The 15,159-nt window shown below is 45.4% G+C and overlaps 1 protein-coding gene across 2 annotated transcripts in view; it reads right to left on the bottom strand.

Moving 5' to 3' along the window:
• Positions 1-3,226: 3,226 nt before the first annotated feature.
• The window catches only part of Dip2b (disco interacting protein 2 homolog B), a 197,576-nt gene continuing 185,643 nt past the window's right edge, over positions 3,227-15,159 (bottom strand). For both annotated transcript variants that reach the window (XM_013348681.2, XM_026782823.1), the window contains 3 exons: positions 12,961-13,138; positions 10,398-10,521; positions 3,227-7,472 (listed from right to left, as the gene is read on the bottom strand). In XM_013348681.2, coding sequence (XP_013204135.2) covers positions 7,220-7,472; positions 10,398-10,521; positions 12,961-13,138 — 555 coding nt within the window. In that variant the 3' untranslated portion in view covers positions 3,227-7,219. The remainder of the gene's footprint in view (positions 7,473-10,397; positions 10,522-12,960; positions 13,139-15,159) is intronic.

The raw sequence follows: 15,159 nt of genomic DNA on the forward strand, positions 1-15,159 counted from the left end.
AGAAACATAAAACCCAGTTGGGAGGAGACAGTTTTATACACAATATACACAGTCTCATTCTGATTCCTGGAGGCAGGCAGGGTCACCATTACCATTTTGGACTGAGGTAGAAGAGCCAGTGGTTGGTTGTTTTGCTTTTCTGACCTTCGGGTTGAACCCCAATGTGTCTCTGGGTTTTTATTAATTGTGTTACATTTATGTGTGTTGATATTTTGCCTGCATGCATTTAAAGGGGAATATGCTATGGAGATTTGCATTGGTATGGATCTTGGTTTACTTATACAAATTTAAGGTGAATTTTGTTATATGTATATTTCTCCTCTTGATTAAGGTATTATTGTGTTTAGGCAGCTCATTTAAAAATGTAATGTATAGCCAGGTGGTGGTGGCGCACGCCGTTAATCCCAGCACTCGGGAGGCAGAGGCAGGCAGATCTCTGGGAGTTCGAGGCCAGCCTGGTCTACAAGAGCTACTTCCGGGACAGGCACCAAAGCTACAGAGAAACCCTGTCTCAAAAAACCAAAAAAAAAAAAAAAAAAAAAAAATAGGTTAATAGATAATCATCTATAATAGTCAAGCTTGTAGTCATGTTGCTTAGATTTTCTAGATGTATAGAAATATATTTCAGTTAGATGGGTATTCTTCAAATCTTTCAGAGACCTTCAGAATATGGCATTTAAAATATTTTAATAACTTAAGACTTTTCATGCCAATCCTGGCAGCACCAATTACTTCAAGAGGAAGATAGGCACCGAAGAGGCTCCTTATGGAGTTTGCTAGCCATGTGGGCAAGAAACTGTTCCTGCCTGGACTGCTGAACTGGACATGCAGACCCACAGAGAAATGACTGCTGAACTTGCCTAAAGGTGAGATGGTCCTTCGGGGTTCCTGCTTCATAAAAGAATCTGCGAGACATTTTGCAGGACACAGAAGAAAGTGACTGATAAACTGCCAATATAGGTGGAACTGTCTTTGAAATTTCCTGCTTCATGGAAAAGTCTGCCAGATACTATGGGCCTGTAGGCTGAAGATGGATGGCTCAATGATACAGAAGAACTTTGGGTGACTGTCCAGGCAGCGAGATGTCTCTATCAATTCTAGAGTTTTGGAAGTTGCTTACAATGCACTTCCTGTTTACTTCGATAATATTATATCCTTCTGCAGTTTTTGATGAAGTTGAAGAATTTATAATTATAGTTTTCCTTAGTTATGATAAAGGATACTTGTTCTTATTGTATATAATTTTGTATTAGGCTTAGAACTCTCTTATTTAAACAAAGGGGGAGGTACTAAAGGAAATCCTACAGCCAGTAGCCTTTAAGTTACCAGCCCACTGGGGCGTAGACTCTTAAACTATTTATGCCAATGTAAAGTATGAGTCTGGTCTCTTTTGCGGCTGCGGGATTTGGTTTCTGTTCTCTGTTCCAGCAGAGGATTCTGATTTGTGAATCTACCCCTAAATAAATCACGTCTATTATTCTCAATTCTGAGCTACATTTATGTGTGTTGGTATTTTGCCTGCATGCATGTCTGTGTGAAGGTATCAGACCCCTGGAGGTAGTTACTGACAGTTGTAAGCTGCCATGTGGGTGCTGGGAACTGAACCCAGGTCATCTGGAAAAACAGCCAGTGCTCTTAACCACTGAGCCATCTCCAGTCCTACATCATGGCAATTCTAATGACTCATAGCTTGTTGAAACAGAGTCTCATGTGGTCCAGGCTGGCTTTGAACTGCCCATGTAGCTGGGAACAAGTCTGAACTCCTCCTGCTCTGCTTCCCTGGGCTGGGATTACAAGTGTGCATCACCATGCCTGCTTTTCCTACTTGCTTTATCTTACCTATGCCATCTTTCAAAACTTAAGTTCAGGTCAGACATCGTAACTCTCATCTCTAATCCCAGAACTCCAAAGGCTGAGGCAGAAGGATCATGATGGGTTTTGGGGCCAGCCTAGGCTAGAGATCATGACTTACAAAAAGTAAAAATCCAACTTCAGTTCAGATGATGGCCTCCAGCTGGTCCTTATTGTCCTCCTTGTCTGTGTGCCTGCTCTCACCCACTGCTCCTAACTGCCCTATACATCATGACTGGTTCCTGCATCGCCCTGAAGGCATACCTTGTGTTTTCTCAAACACACTGTTCTTGGTGGGCATCACTTAGTAACAGTTTGTCAAGCTGGGAAGGCAAGGCCTCAATGCCAAAACAGCCTGGTCCATACTGAAAGGACTCCCTTCAGGTTTCCTGAGACCAGGAAATGCTAGAGCAAATGAATCCTCACATCCAGGAAGGCCAGAACTCAGCCCAGCTCAAGGAAGAAGAACGGCCTGCAACCGAGACGTGCCACAGGCTCAGAGGGCAGAAACTAAACATTTTACTCTGAGAAATCCTGAGAACTGGGTCCAGTGGTTAAGGATGTTTACAGCCAAGCCTGAGGACCTGTGTTGGGTACCTGGGATGCCACGGTACAAAGAGAATTGACTCCTGCCATCCACACAGGCACCACAGCGAGCTCCCCTCATCCCAACAAAATAAGTTAAAATGTAATAACCTTAAGGGGGGGGGTAGGGAACAAGGGGCTGCAGACAGACAGCTTGTCAGTTAAGAGCACTATTGCTCTTGCAGAGAGGACTCAGGTTTGGTTCCCAGCACCCACATGGCGGCTCACAATCATCTTTAACTCCAGTTTCATGGGACTCAGTACCTTTTGGCCTTCTCAGGCATGCACTCAGTGCACATACATAAACCAGGCAAAACACTTATACAAAGATCAAAAATAGTAAAATAATATTTAAGAACAAAATCCAAGCTGGGCAGTGGTGGCACACACGTCTGAACCCAGCACTCAGGAGGCAGAGGCAGGCGAATCTCTTTGAGTTCGAGGCCAGCCTAGTCTACAAAGCAAGTTCCAGGACTGCCAGGACTGTTAAACAAAGAAACCCTTTCTTAAAAAAACCAAGAAAGACAAAATGAAGTAAGAGAAGAGAGAGAAAGAAAAAGAAACCCAATGGGTTTACAAAGCAGCACTACTGTGCCCTGCCCCAGCCACCTTCAGGGCACAGCTCTGGAGCTCTCTGCTGGGCCACCTCAGTCACCTTCCATCCTACTGTCTGAGGCTAATTCTTCGGTCCCCCAAAGGGGTGTGGCTAAGCTCTAGAGTGAATGCGAATGTGTAGCCTTCAGCAGACCTGGGTTCAGTCCCCACACCACACACACATAAGCAAAATGTGTGAAGGATTAAACACAATCAAGCATCAATATTTATTAACACAAGACAATGGAAACACATTCAATGAGTTAATAGAACACTGTCCAGCCAGATGTTAAATTTAAAAATGTATATCTAATCTAATTTCAAATAAATAAAAAAAACCTTTATACATAATTACACAGTACTATAGTTTGAATTTGACAGGGGTAAGTATCATCTTGACAGAAAGTAAACAAAACAGCATTTATGACTAAAAACTGCATGTCTTTGCAGTCTCTTCCTCAGGACAAACCTTACGGCCCATCCTACACACGTCTAAGTCAGGACTGTTGCGTGAAAGCCAAGGCCTACTGTGCATATGGAGGACTGCAGCCGCCGGCTCCAGACACGCTGGGTTTCACATGAAAACTTGACATGGACCACTCTAAGGCAGTTAGTTATACTGGAGTTCCAGGGTAAGAGGAATAAGTCCCCATTGCTTTACTTTAAAATTCTCGGATATTCAAGGAAAGTAACTTATTTGGCCAAGATACTGAGCACCATGCTTGGGGCAGAGACCTTAACAGGAGCCTAAGGCCTCAGGCCCTTGGGATTCCAGGAGAGCGTTAAGCAAGCACTGCCAAAGAACTACAGTGAGGAGACAGGCTTGGTTCCCAGCAGCCGAGTCTGTACGACCGCACACTGAAGGACTTGTGCTGGGGAGAACAGGGTCTCTGTGGGCATGGTGGGCATGCTGAAGGCTCAGATGCACAGGATGGCATGTGTGCAGCTGCTCCATCTCAGTCACTCTCCTGAGGGCCAGACAAAAGCTCACAGATTTCCAGATGAGAAGATTGCTCTTGCCAAGTGTAGTCGGTTGCACAAGCCTGTGATTTCACCACTGGAAGGCTGAGGCAAGAGCCTCAAGTTTGAGGCCAGCATGGGCTATACAGTAAAATCCTATTATACACACACAAACACAAAATAAAAACTTAAAAAAAAGAGTGTTCCTTTGTGTAACTAGGCTCAGCCTAGCCCCCATGTCCAGCGGTCAGGCAGGGCTGCAGGCTGTTTTTGATTTGTTAATGACAGACTTCATTTCAAGGCTGCTTTCACTGTCAGTTCAACCAGGAAGTTTCCAGTGCTGTGTAAGGAGAAACTCTTGTTAAGGTCTACTGCAGGGTCTAGCACAGCCCATCGAGGAGGGAACATTGATGAGGCTCCCACGGGAGGCGCTCAGTTGTTCTCTGCTAGTACAATCTGGGTTCAGGGGATGGGCCCAAAGCAAGGGAGGGCGGGGGAAACTAGTCATGGTCAGAAAGGGTCTGCTGCAATCTTAGCACTCTGGACAGGAAAGAAGAGCAGGGGTTCCAGGCCAGCCTGGGCTAGGAAGGGTGAGCTCACCACAGGTCCTATGTTCCACCCCAGCATCGTTTTTAAAAAGATGACCTGGGAATGACAACTTGACAATCACCCTAAGTACTGAGAGCTGGTCACAGTGCGATGAACTGGCTACAGTCCTGTGCGTGAAGGAATGATGACAGCCACTAGTCACATTTGGTCACTGAGGCCTGAAGTGGCTAGTCTGAACTGAAACATGTTTACTACATATAAGATTTCCAAAATTAAAAAAAAATCAATAATTTTATATCAAAGAAATAGTACTTTTAGTAAATATATTAAAATCAATGCCATATTCTTTAAGAAATGTTTAGAATATGTGTACAGTGGCGCACATATTTAATCCCAGCACTCAAGAAGCAGAGGCAGGAAGATCTTCGTGAATTTGTCACCAACCTAGTCCACAGAGGGAGGAGGCAGCTAGCGTTACACAATGAAAGCTCTTTTTAAAGCGTGGTTATTAGGGAAGTTGAAATTAGGGATGTGGCTCACATTACATTTACTGCAATGTGTTCCTGACTGGTGATAACAAGTTAATAATGTGCATTTGTAAGAGTTACCATTCAAGAGCCGCCTGTAGTGGTTCACACCCTTAAACCCAGCACTTGGGAAACAGGTGGATCTCCGTGAGTTCAAGGCCAGCCTGCTCTACAGAGCCAGTTCCAGGCCAGCTAGGACTGTTACACATAGAAACCCTGTCTCAAAAAAAATCAAAATTTAAAAAAAAGTTATCATTCAAGATAGACTGATCTACATTTTTTTTCCTCTTAGAATTTGCAGATTATTGGCATAGAACTGTTGACCAGGTCCCTGCTTTGCTTAATAAATCATCACAAACTGGTTTAAGAGTTTACTTATGCCTGCAATCCCAGCACGGGGATGGTGTTCAGGGTTAGCCTGGGCTATGTAGAAAGACCTGTCTCAAAAAAAAAAAAAATAAACAAAGCAAAAACAGTTTAAGACTTCCAAAATAAGCAGGCTGTTTTCTTTGTAGATGAAGGGGTCTCTGGATGGGATATCACCCTTCCCAGAAGACACCCCTTTCCTGTACACCCCAAGACCTCCCTCATCACAAGCAAACCAGTCCTACCCAGAATGCAAAGGTCCTGAAGTAGAAGCTCTCTCTGGAGGTCCTCCTTCTGTGGAGCAGGAGCCGGGAGGATGAGGATATGGAGAAGGGGCCATAGCGGCTGAGTCATGAGCTTGAAGGCAACCCAGGAGTACTGCCCTGATGAAGAATCTGGTCTTTGCTTAATAAACCTTATTTTTAGGGTAATTACAAGTCTTACAAATTGCTTAAAAACACGTTTAGTTTACAGGATGTTACAGTGGGGTAAATAATATGTATTATCAAAATAGTCTAAATAAATATTTACACAATAGACCAGAACGGGTCAAAGAGAACCGTTCTGATTTAACAGGTTAATTCTTTTACTTGAAGTTTTCTTTAATTTTTAAAAATATTTCTGTAAGAAAAAAATAATAAAATTTAACTATATTCAAATACATGAAGTTTCAGACCAAAGAAAAGGAACTGAGCCTAAGGTCAAACTCAGTCCCACACTGAGTGTGGCCCAGGCACCAGTTATTTCAAAAGAGTTTCTTGCATACATCAGACTTCCCTGTTTCCGAGGAGCCGGCTATCCTGGCAGCCCAGACTGGTTAGTGTTAAGATGTGCACATGTGGCCTACAGTCCATGAGCTCGCTCCTCAGTTTTCCTGGGTGGGAGAAGCTCTACATGTAATCTGCAGACACCGAGCGTGGAAAGAGCACAACTCACAGTTCTCCACAGTCACTCTAAATGCGGAGAGTTTCAACACTGGCCCGAGTGAACTACCATGGTTCCGTAGAGTAGGTTAGGAATTGATGAATCTTAGCTACCTCTAAAATCCTGACATGAGATTTTTTTTTTTCTCAGCTCAGAGGAATGGGTTAAAGAATCCTTAGAAGCTTAAGCTAATTCTGGGAATACAAGTTTTGAAAACCAATGCAGGCAGCTCTAGTGCAGACAGGAGGCGCTGCCCTACCACACCGGGCGGTGAAAGCTCGGGCTACACCAGCTGCAGTTAGGCGAGCCGACTGCTCAACTCCTTAGCTGAGTTATGCGCACTCTTATTTACACGTTTAAACACGGGTCAGATGCTCGTAACTGACAACTAGCCATACAGAGCAGCTCTCACGTGATCATCTGATTTGCTATGGGCTGACTCAAGCTTGGCGGTTTCGTTTGAAGAAACCTCGCAGAACACCTGACTACAGGAAAATGGCAAAATACAGTACAGAGTGGGGAACTGTGGCACACAGATTACCCCTTCATATGAATTCATTAAACTCCCTTATAAAAGTCTAAAACATTAGGTAAAAATACAGGTATGTATACCAGTTGAGGAAAATGCAACATGCATGTAACTGCTTTAGTAACGTGCTGTCGCGGATGCCAGAGTCAGGTCTGACGCACTGCTAACATGTTTTCGTTGCAACCACAGAATTCCCCTTTCCTGGGTGTTCTGTGACTGCAGAATCCCACAAGATGAGATGAAGGCTACACTGCAGCCATCTTCATGTTAGCGGCAAGCCTTCCCCCAGCCACGGGTCTTCAGTCTGACACTCAGGACGGCCCCTACGGGCTGGCTACATGTTATAAGCCACATAGATAGGGTCTAACTGGTCAGCCAGGAAGCTGTCTCGGAGGTGCATCCTCTGCTTCTCTCCTCTGGAGTTGATGGGGATGACCCCAGGGTCCACCACAACCACAACTCCAACGATGAGGTAATGTTCTTCTAGAACCACATTGGTCACCAGAGGAACCAGGTCCAGTGCTTCCTGCTCAGAGCCACACAGTTCCACCACCACCACGAGCAAGTTGGTCCACGTGAACACAGCACTGAAATTCAATGACACCCAGTTAACATTCATCCTTTAAAAATCCTTAGGATCTTGATTTTACAAGTATGGCTGTTGGCCTGCATACACATACATACAGAGCCCGAGGCAGTCAGAAGAGACTGTCTGATCCCCTGGAACTAGAGTTCCAGCTGGTTCCGTGTGAGCTACCACACGGGTGCTGAGAAGAGAACCCGCATCCGCTGCAAGAGCAGAAGTGCTCCTAACTGATGGGCCATCAATCCAGCCTCTTCATCTTTAAAACACTTCTTCGGGGGGCTGGAGAGATGGCTCAGTGGTTTAGAGCACTGTCTGCTCTTCCAGAGGTCCTGAGTTCAATTCCCAGCAACCACATGGTGGCTCACAACCATCTGTAATGAGATCTGGCGCCCTCCTCTGGCGTGTGGGCATACATGGAGGCAGAATGTTGTATACATAATAAATAAATCTTAAAAAAAAAAAAAAACTTCTTCCGCATTCACTGTGGGCAGTGCACATGCGCATGGAGGTGGAGAGCTCAGCTGGCTCCTTCCCGGGTTCTGAGGATCCCGCTCAGGTCATCAGGCTTGGCAAGTGCCTTTACCGCTGGCCAGCCCTGCCTGGTCTTTGGAGATTGATGCCCACCCCCCATGAACTGTCTTTTCTCCTGAATGTCAGAGGCCAGCAGCCATGTATGTGAACAGCCGACTAGCCGAGCCTTCCAGCTAAGCGTAGCACTGCCTGAACTGAGAACACACATGTCTGATAGTTTGGGACTGGGTAGAAGGGCACAGCAGCTGTTCAGGAAAGAAGGAATCAATACAGGTGCTTACAGCTTCAGAGAGAGGAAGCAGCGGTCCCTAGTTGTCCACCTGTCCCTTGTTCCGACTCAATCTTTACAGAGGTAAAAAGAGCCAGGTGTCCCTCCCATTTACTCTTGAGCTTAGGTGTGGTTTCTCTGTCTGGGATAGGGTCTCTCTAGCGAACGTGAGCCAGTATGTCTGATATTACTGCCCCATAAGATAGACTTTCTCTGTGTAGCTCTGGCTGTCTTGGAACTAGCTCTTGTAGACCTTGATGGCCTCAAACTCACAGAGATCCACCTGCCTCTGCCTCCTGAGTGCTGGGATTAAAAGTGTGCGCTGCCAACACCTGGTTTACTTAAACCTTCTTGAACACAGTTTCTGTTGCTTGCAACGTCAGCACTGTGTGAAAGTACTGTGAGGGACACACTTCCCACTGAGCAGACACGCAGTCAGAGGGATGGGCTGGCTTTCCATTTACAATGCTAAACAGATTTTTTAAATGATCCCATAGTAAAGATAGCTAGAAGTAATAATTAGTTGTAATAAAGTCAAATATATAAAATCAGTTCTGACACCAGCTTCCCTACATGTTTTACAGAAGTCCTTTCATTTAAAGACATTCTTGCCTTGATCAGTCTGGTTTAGGTCTAGAAAAAGATTCTGACCCAGGCAACATGAAGACCCTTTTTTTGTGTGTTTGTTTTGAGGCAGGATCTCTTCCTTGGGTAGCACAGAACAGCTCCAAATGTTCCTGTGTCAGCCTCCTTAGTGCTGGCATACAAATACAGGCTGGCATGCCCAGCAAGGACATCTTTAGACAAAGGAGTATTTCGAAAGTATGAGCCGCTATCATAGAAAATGTGGTTATGCAATAAGGGACAAGCAGGACAAGGACAAAGCAGTTAAACAGGGAAGAAACACCATACATTAAAAACACAGAATAAGCCGTGCCATGGTGGTGCATGCCTTTAATTCCAGTACTTGGGAGGTAGAGGCAGGTGGATCTTTGTGAGTTCAAAGCTAGCCTGGTCTACAGAGCGAGTTCCAGAACAGCCAGGACTACACAGAGAAAGAAACCTTGTCTCAAAACCACCCTCCCCCAAAAAAGAGTAACTCAGAATAATACTTGGGAGGCAAAGGCAGGTGGATCACCTAATTTTGAGGCTAGCCTGGTCTACAAAGAGAACAAAGATAATTCCAGGATATCTAGGGCTATAGAGAGAGACCCTGTTTCAAAACAAATAAAACCAAACATGAGGTGCTGGAGAGATGGCTCAGTGGCTAAGCATCCTAGCTGCTGCTTGAGAAGATGAGAGCTCTGACTCCAGAGCCTATTTTGGGTGGCTCATAATCACCTGCGAGGCCAGCTGCAGGCCAGCCAACATCTTTTCTGGACCTCATGGGTACCTTTGTACATGTGGCACATACACAGACACCCAAGTTAAAAACAAAATAAACAAAAACCCAGAATGACAACTAGTAGGTGAAACTCAGTGTTAATTTTAATGAATTTACTGTCAGTATGAGGTTGGCTAATCCCTGCAATGAGAAAACCAGCTGAGATGGCAACCCCAGCGATTTCACCTGCTTCTCACTGATGGTTTAAAAAGCACAGGCTGATTTGAGCCTTTTGGTGATTGGGAAGAACAAGGAAGTATGGGAAGGTGAGCCTTTATTATCAGTCATTTTTATCATTATTATTCATGAGAGAGGAAGCATATGTGTTTACTAGAGCTCACATGTAGAGGTCAGAGGACAACTAGTGGGGGTTCTGGAAACTATACTCAAGTCACCAGACTTAGTACTAAACACCTGACCTTCTGGGCCACCTAGCAATTTCAAGGTGAGTCTCTAAACTGGGTCTTTTGAGCCTAAAGTTATTTCCTGCCACATTATACTGACTTCCTGGAGGCAGGAGACCTGCTAATTCTTCTACCTATGAGAGTCTACCCTTACAAACAAACTCAGCCCACAGCTTCCCTCCATGTTCTTTTGGGTTCTGGTGAACAGGCTCTGGTGGTCACAGTGGACCGTGGAAGCACGATGAAAAGTGGTTCACATGTTTCCCTACTCTGGTTAGGTAGAACTGGACTAAATGGCTGATTAAGTAAAGTCACAGTGAGAAAAAGGTGTGGGATTACCATTCAGCAATGCTCCTGTGGACTCGGGACACGGAAGTCTCGATGTCAATCGGGTGGTACCGCAATCCTCTCAGTTCCAGTGTCTCATCCAGTGCACCCACAACATACAAGGCATCATGGCGCTCTGAAAGAAAGAAGAGAACATGCTTCAGACGCCCACTAAATACCATAAAGTGTCGGCCTTAAGAGCACAGGGTTCATGTTGCCAGTCAGCTGGCTATGATTTTGGGCCTCTGTGGACAGAGATGAGGTTAAATAGCTGCTATAAGGGATATATTGTTTAGTTTGGAATGGAGAGTCGGCTTGGTAAGTACGTTCCACATAAGAGTCCACACAACGGTGCAAGGAAAGAACTGCCTATCCAGAGTTAGCCTCTGACATCCACATCTGTGTGGTAGTATGCGTGAACACACAATTTTTTAAAGTTTTTTTGGTTTTTGAGACAGGATTTCTCTATGTAACAGACACGGCTGGCCTAGAACTTGCTTTGTAGATCCAGCTGGCCCCAAACTCATGAGATCCACCTGCCTCTGCCACCCTTGGGATTAAAGTCGCGTGCCACCACTACCCAGCATGATTTTAGTTTCCTATTGTGTGAATAAGTGTCTCTGTGTGTTTACATGCCCTAAGAGTCCAGAAGAGGTGGAATTACAGGTGGTTGAAAACCACTTGATGTGGGTGCTGGGAACTGAACCTGGGTCCTCTGGAAGAGCTGCAAATCCTCTAACAGCGGAGCCATTTCACTAGTATAAAAATTTAAAAAAAAATTAAATGATTTTGCAAGGTAGTTGACATGGTGTGTGGTAATTGTTAGGTGCTAAAAATAGCCATTGTTATTACTATTATGTGATGGCAATTGTGCTAAGTGCTAGGGAGACACAAATGACAAAACATGGGTCTTGCTCTGAAGACCTAAATAGGGGCGGTGAGACAGCTCAGCAGATGGAGGCACCTGTCAACAGGGTACACACGGGGAAGGAACACCCAACCCTGCAAACTGTCCTCCCATCACACACATATTCTCTCACCCCTCCCGCCTCATGCTCGAGCACATATACATACAATAATTAGCTTAGCAACTAAAAATATTTTTTGAAAAGACCTAACTGGGGGAGATACAAACAGGAATATCCCTATAGCAAGTTAAGGGTAAGAAGGGCAGAGGTATAGCCAGATGGTGGTGGTGTTCACCTTTAATTCCAGCACTTGGGAGGCAGAGACAGGTGGATCTCTGTGAGTTGGAGACCAGCCTGGTCTACAGAGTGAGTTTCAGGACAGGCTCCAAAGCTATAGAGAAACCCTGTCTTGAAAAACAAACAACAACAACAAAGGCAGGGGTAGACATGAAATCTGAGGAGCTGGGGAGACCCATTAGCCCTAATCTAATCAAGGATTTAAAGAGAGCTTCTAGAATGTTGACGCCATGGTTGAGTTTTGACAAATGAACAAGAATTAGCCAGATATGGCTGGGAGAGGGGAGGGGAAGAGGAGGAGAAGTGGAGGGCCTGAGACAAAGGGGCAGTGGTCATGCACCACAATTTCTAGACTGCAGGGCAGAGACCAGCCAGGTCCAACCCAGCAAGCACACAGAAGGAAGGTAGCATTTGCAATACTTTCCTGATGAGAGTAGATTTCTGATGATGAAATAACAGCAGAAACATGGCAACCATTGAGGAATGATCTGCCCTCTGTGCTGGCACTGAATGTACCACAGCACTGACTGCACCACACACAGCACTGAATTGCACATCATTTCCGTGAGGCAGAGGACACCATGTTGACGTTTACTAGAGTGGAGTGGCCGCTCACGGTCACCTGGTCAAGGACCACAGCCCTCATCTCCCCAAGAACTACGAAGAAACGATACACACTGCTCAAATCAGGAGAAATGGTGTGGTCTGGCTGAGGCCTTACAGCTCATGGTGTTTTCAGTGTACAAATACAGCTAGTGTTGAGAATTCTGCAGTGGCTCCCAGTGCCAGTGAGGAGGAGCCAGGATGATTGGGTGGGCAGAGGACGACATTAGGGACTCATCTGAGTGTTGTCAAAAAGCAGGTTTGACCCACTTCCAAAACAATTCCCAGGCCAAGCAGGGTAATGCACGCCTTTAATCCCAGCACTCTAGAGGCAGAGGCAGGTGGAGCTCTGTGAGTTGGAGGCCAGTCATGCTATGTAGTAAGACATTTAAAAAAAAAAAAAAAAAAAAAAAAAAGAACCAACTCGCTCTCAGTGATAAAGGATGTTTCTGTTTCTCCAGGACTCAATGGCGTGCCAGGGGAGAAGAGATGAGGAAGAGCTAGTTATCCCAGGCTTGCTCAGCACTGGTGTCAGCCCTGAGAGAGTTCCGCTGTGCCTGGAGTTACAAGCTGCTCCAGTACCCTGTTCTAGGACGCTCCTGCCACAGTCTAGAGGGCTTCTCTTCCTGACAGTCCTCGGAAGGCTATGTGACTCCATTATGTGCTCAGGGCGCAGAGGGGGACTCTATACTCCACAGGTGGGTGGAAAAGCCTGGCCAGTGTTACACAAACAAGGAAGTTGGGAAGAGAACAGGGGTGGAAGTTACCTCCAGTGGCTGCTGTGAGCTCCGTCCTGCGGACGAACCCAAGGTATCCTGTCCGGGCCCAGAGGGTCTGTGCAGCATCACCGAAGCTCAGGCGGGTGTTGAAATGGTCAGCTTGAAGAGTCTCACTATCATAGATGGTATAGTAGCCACTAGCTGTATGGGGGCTATTCACCCAGATCTACAAGAAGAGGAAAGATGATGACATCAGTTCAATTCTTGTGGGACTTATTTTTTTAATTTTTTATTTTATAAGCATTGGTGTTTTGCCATGGGTGTCAGGTCCCCTGGACCTAAACTGGAATTATAGACAGTTGTGAGCTGCCATGTGGGTGCTGGGAATTGAATCCGGGTCCTCTGGAACAGCAACCAGCATGCTTTTTTTTTTTAAAGATTTATTTATTAATTATGTATACAGTGTTCTGTCTGCCTGTATGCTGAAGGGCAGATCTCCTTACAGATGGTTTTGAGCCACAATGTGGTTGCTGGGAATTGAACTCAGGACCTCTGGAAGAACATTCAGTGCTTTTAACCTCTGAACCATCTCTCCAGGCCTCAGATTTTCTTTTTAAATCTCATTTTCATATTAACAATGCAAGCACAACAGTAAGTAGCTGATATCTGCCAGCATGTACTTCCTGCCAGACTCCGTCAGCTCTGAGACAGTCACATCGTGATCTTTCTCACCATACAGGGAGAAAGAAAAGTCTAAAAAACGTCTGTAATCGAAATAACAAAACAAAACAAAAAACCAAAACACAAAACCCAAGATGAGCAGTGGTGGTGCATGTCTTTAATCCCAGCACTCGAGAGGCAGAGGCAGGTGAGTTCGAAGCCAGTCTGGTCTACAAAGTGAGTTCCAGGACAGGTTCCAAAGCTACACAGAGAAACCCTGTCTTAAAACTGCTCCCCTTCCCCAAAACAACAACAAAAACTCCTTTAAGATGCAGGACTACAAAGGAGCCCCAACACCAGTGGCTAGCACCAGAGGCCGGACTCTTAACCACTAGGCTGCACTGCTCCCCTGGGTTCATTCTCACCAGCTCAGAGTCCCACAAAGACACCAAAGCACAACTACTATACGTGTGGTGTAACCATGGCACCATGCTCTGGGGATGCCAGGGCACTTGAGCTCACAGTGTTAACAGGCCAGCAGCTGTCATCTAGGATAGTACCAGCTACCACTAGGTTTCTTGAAAACTTGAGAGACTGTTTCTGTGCTTTGCAGATACAGGGATAATGCATTCAAGTATGACAACATTTATTCCTTCTGTGAGGTGCATGTCATCATTATTAAAGCACAGCAAACAAGTCTAGGGAAGAAAGCAGCCTGCCCAGCTTTGACAGGCTAGTCACTGGCTGTGCTGGTGTGAGTCAGAATGTCCCCCATAGGCTCAGACATCTGTGGCACCATTTAAAAGGATTAGAAGGATTAGGAGGTGTGGCTTTGTTAGAAGAAGTATGACACTGGGGGTGGACTCTTAAAAATGTATACACGTTGCTGGGTGGTGGTGACGCATGCCTTTAATCCCAGCACTTAGGAAGCTGAGGCAGGCGGATCTCTGTGAGTTCAAGGCCAGCCTGGTCTACAAGAGCTAATTGCAGGACAGGCTCGAAAGCTACAGAGAAACCCTGTCTCAAAAAAACAAAACAACAACAACAAAAAAATGTATACAGGGCTGGAGAGATGGCTCAGAGGTTAAGAGCACTGACTGCTCTTCCAAAGGTCCTGAGTTCAATTCCCAGCAACCACATGGTGGCTCACAACCATCTGTAACAGATCTGGTGCCCTCTTCTGGTCTTCAGACAAAACATTGTATACATAATAAATAAATTATAAAAAAAAATGTATACACATGGCTCCTGTTGGTTCCAACCCTTAACAGGTGGGAACAGATAGCATTTGGCTGGTTTGCTTTTAGCTAAGGGGATGGTAGTGAACAAACCTGAGACTATTTCTACCCAGTCTTGATCATCAGCCTCTTCTTTTTGCCCCTTCCAGAAAAAATAGATATTCCCAATGGAGGGAGTAGAGTTCATTCAGTCTAGTTCTGTTTGCTTGTAGTGTGTGGTTCTTAAAATCTTTAAAATCTTGGCTACTGATATGAGAGTGAACATGAGATTCACACCTCCCTCCCCCAGGTGAGAGTCCTGACTTCAGAGTGAACATGAGATTCACACCTCCCTCCCCCAGGTGAGAGT

This window comes from Microtus ochrogaster, chromosome 15, assembly GCF_000317375.1.
Source record: "Microtus ochrogaster isolate Prairie Vole_2 chromosome 15, MicOch1.0, whole genome shotgun sequence".
NCBI classification, from domain to species: domain Eukaryota; kingdom Metazoa; phylum Chordata; class Mammalia; order Rodentia; family Cricetidae; genus Microtus; species Microtus ochrogaster.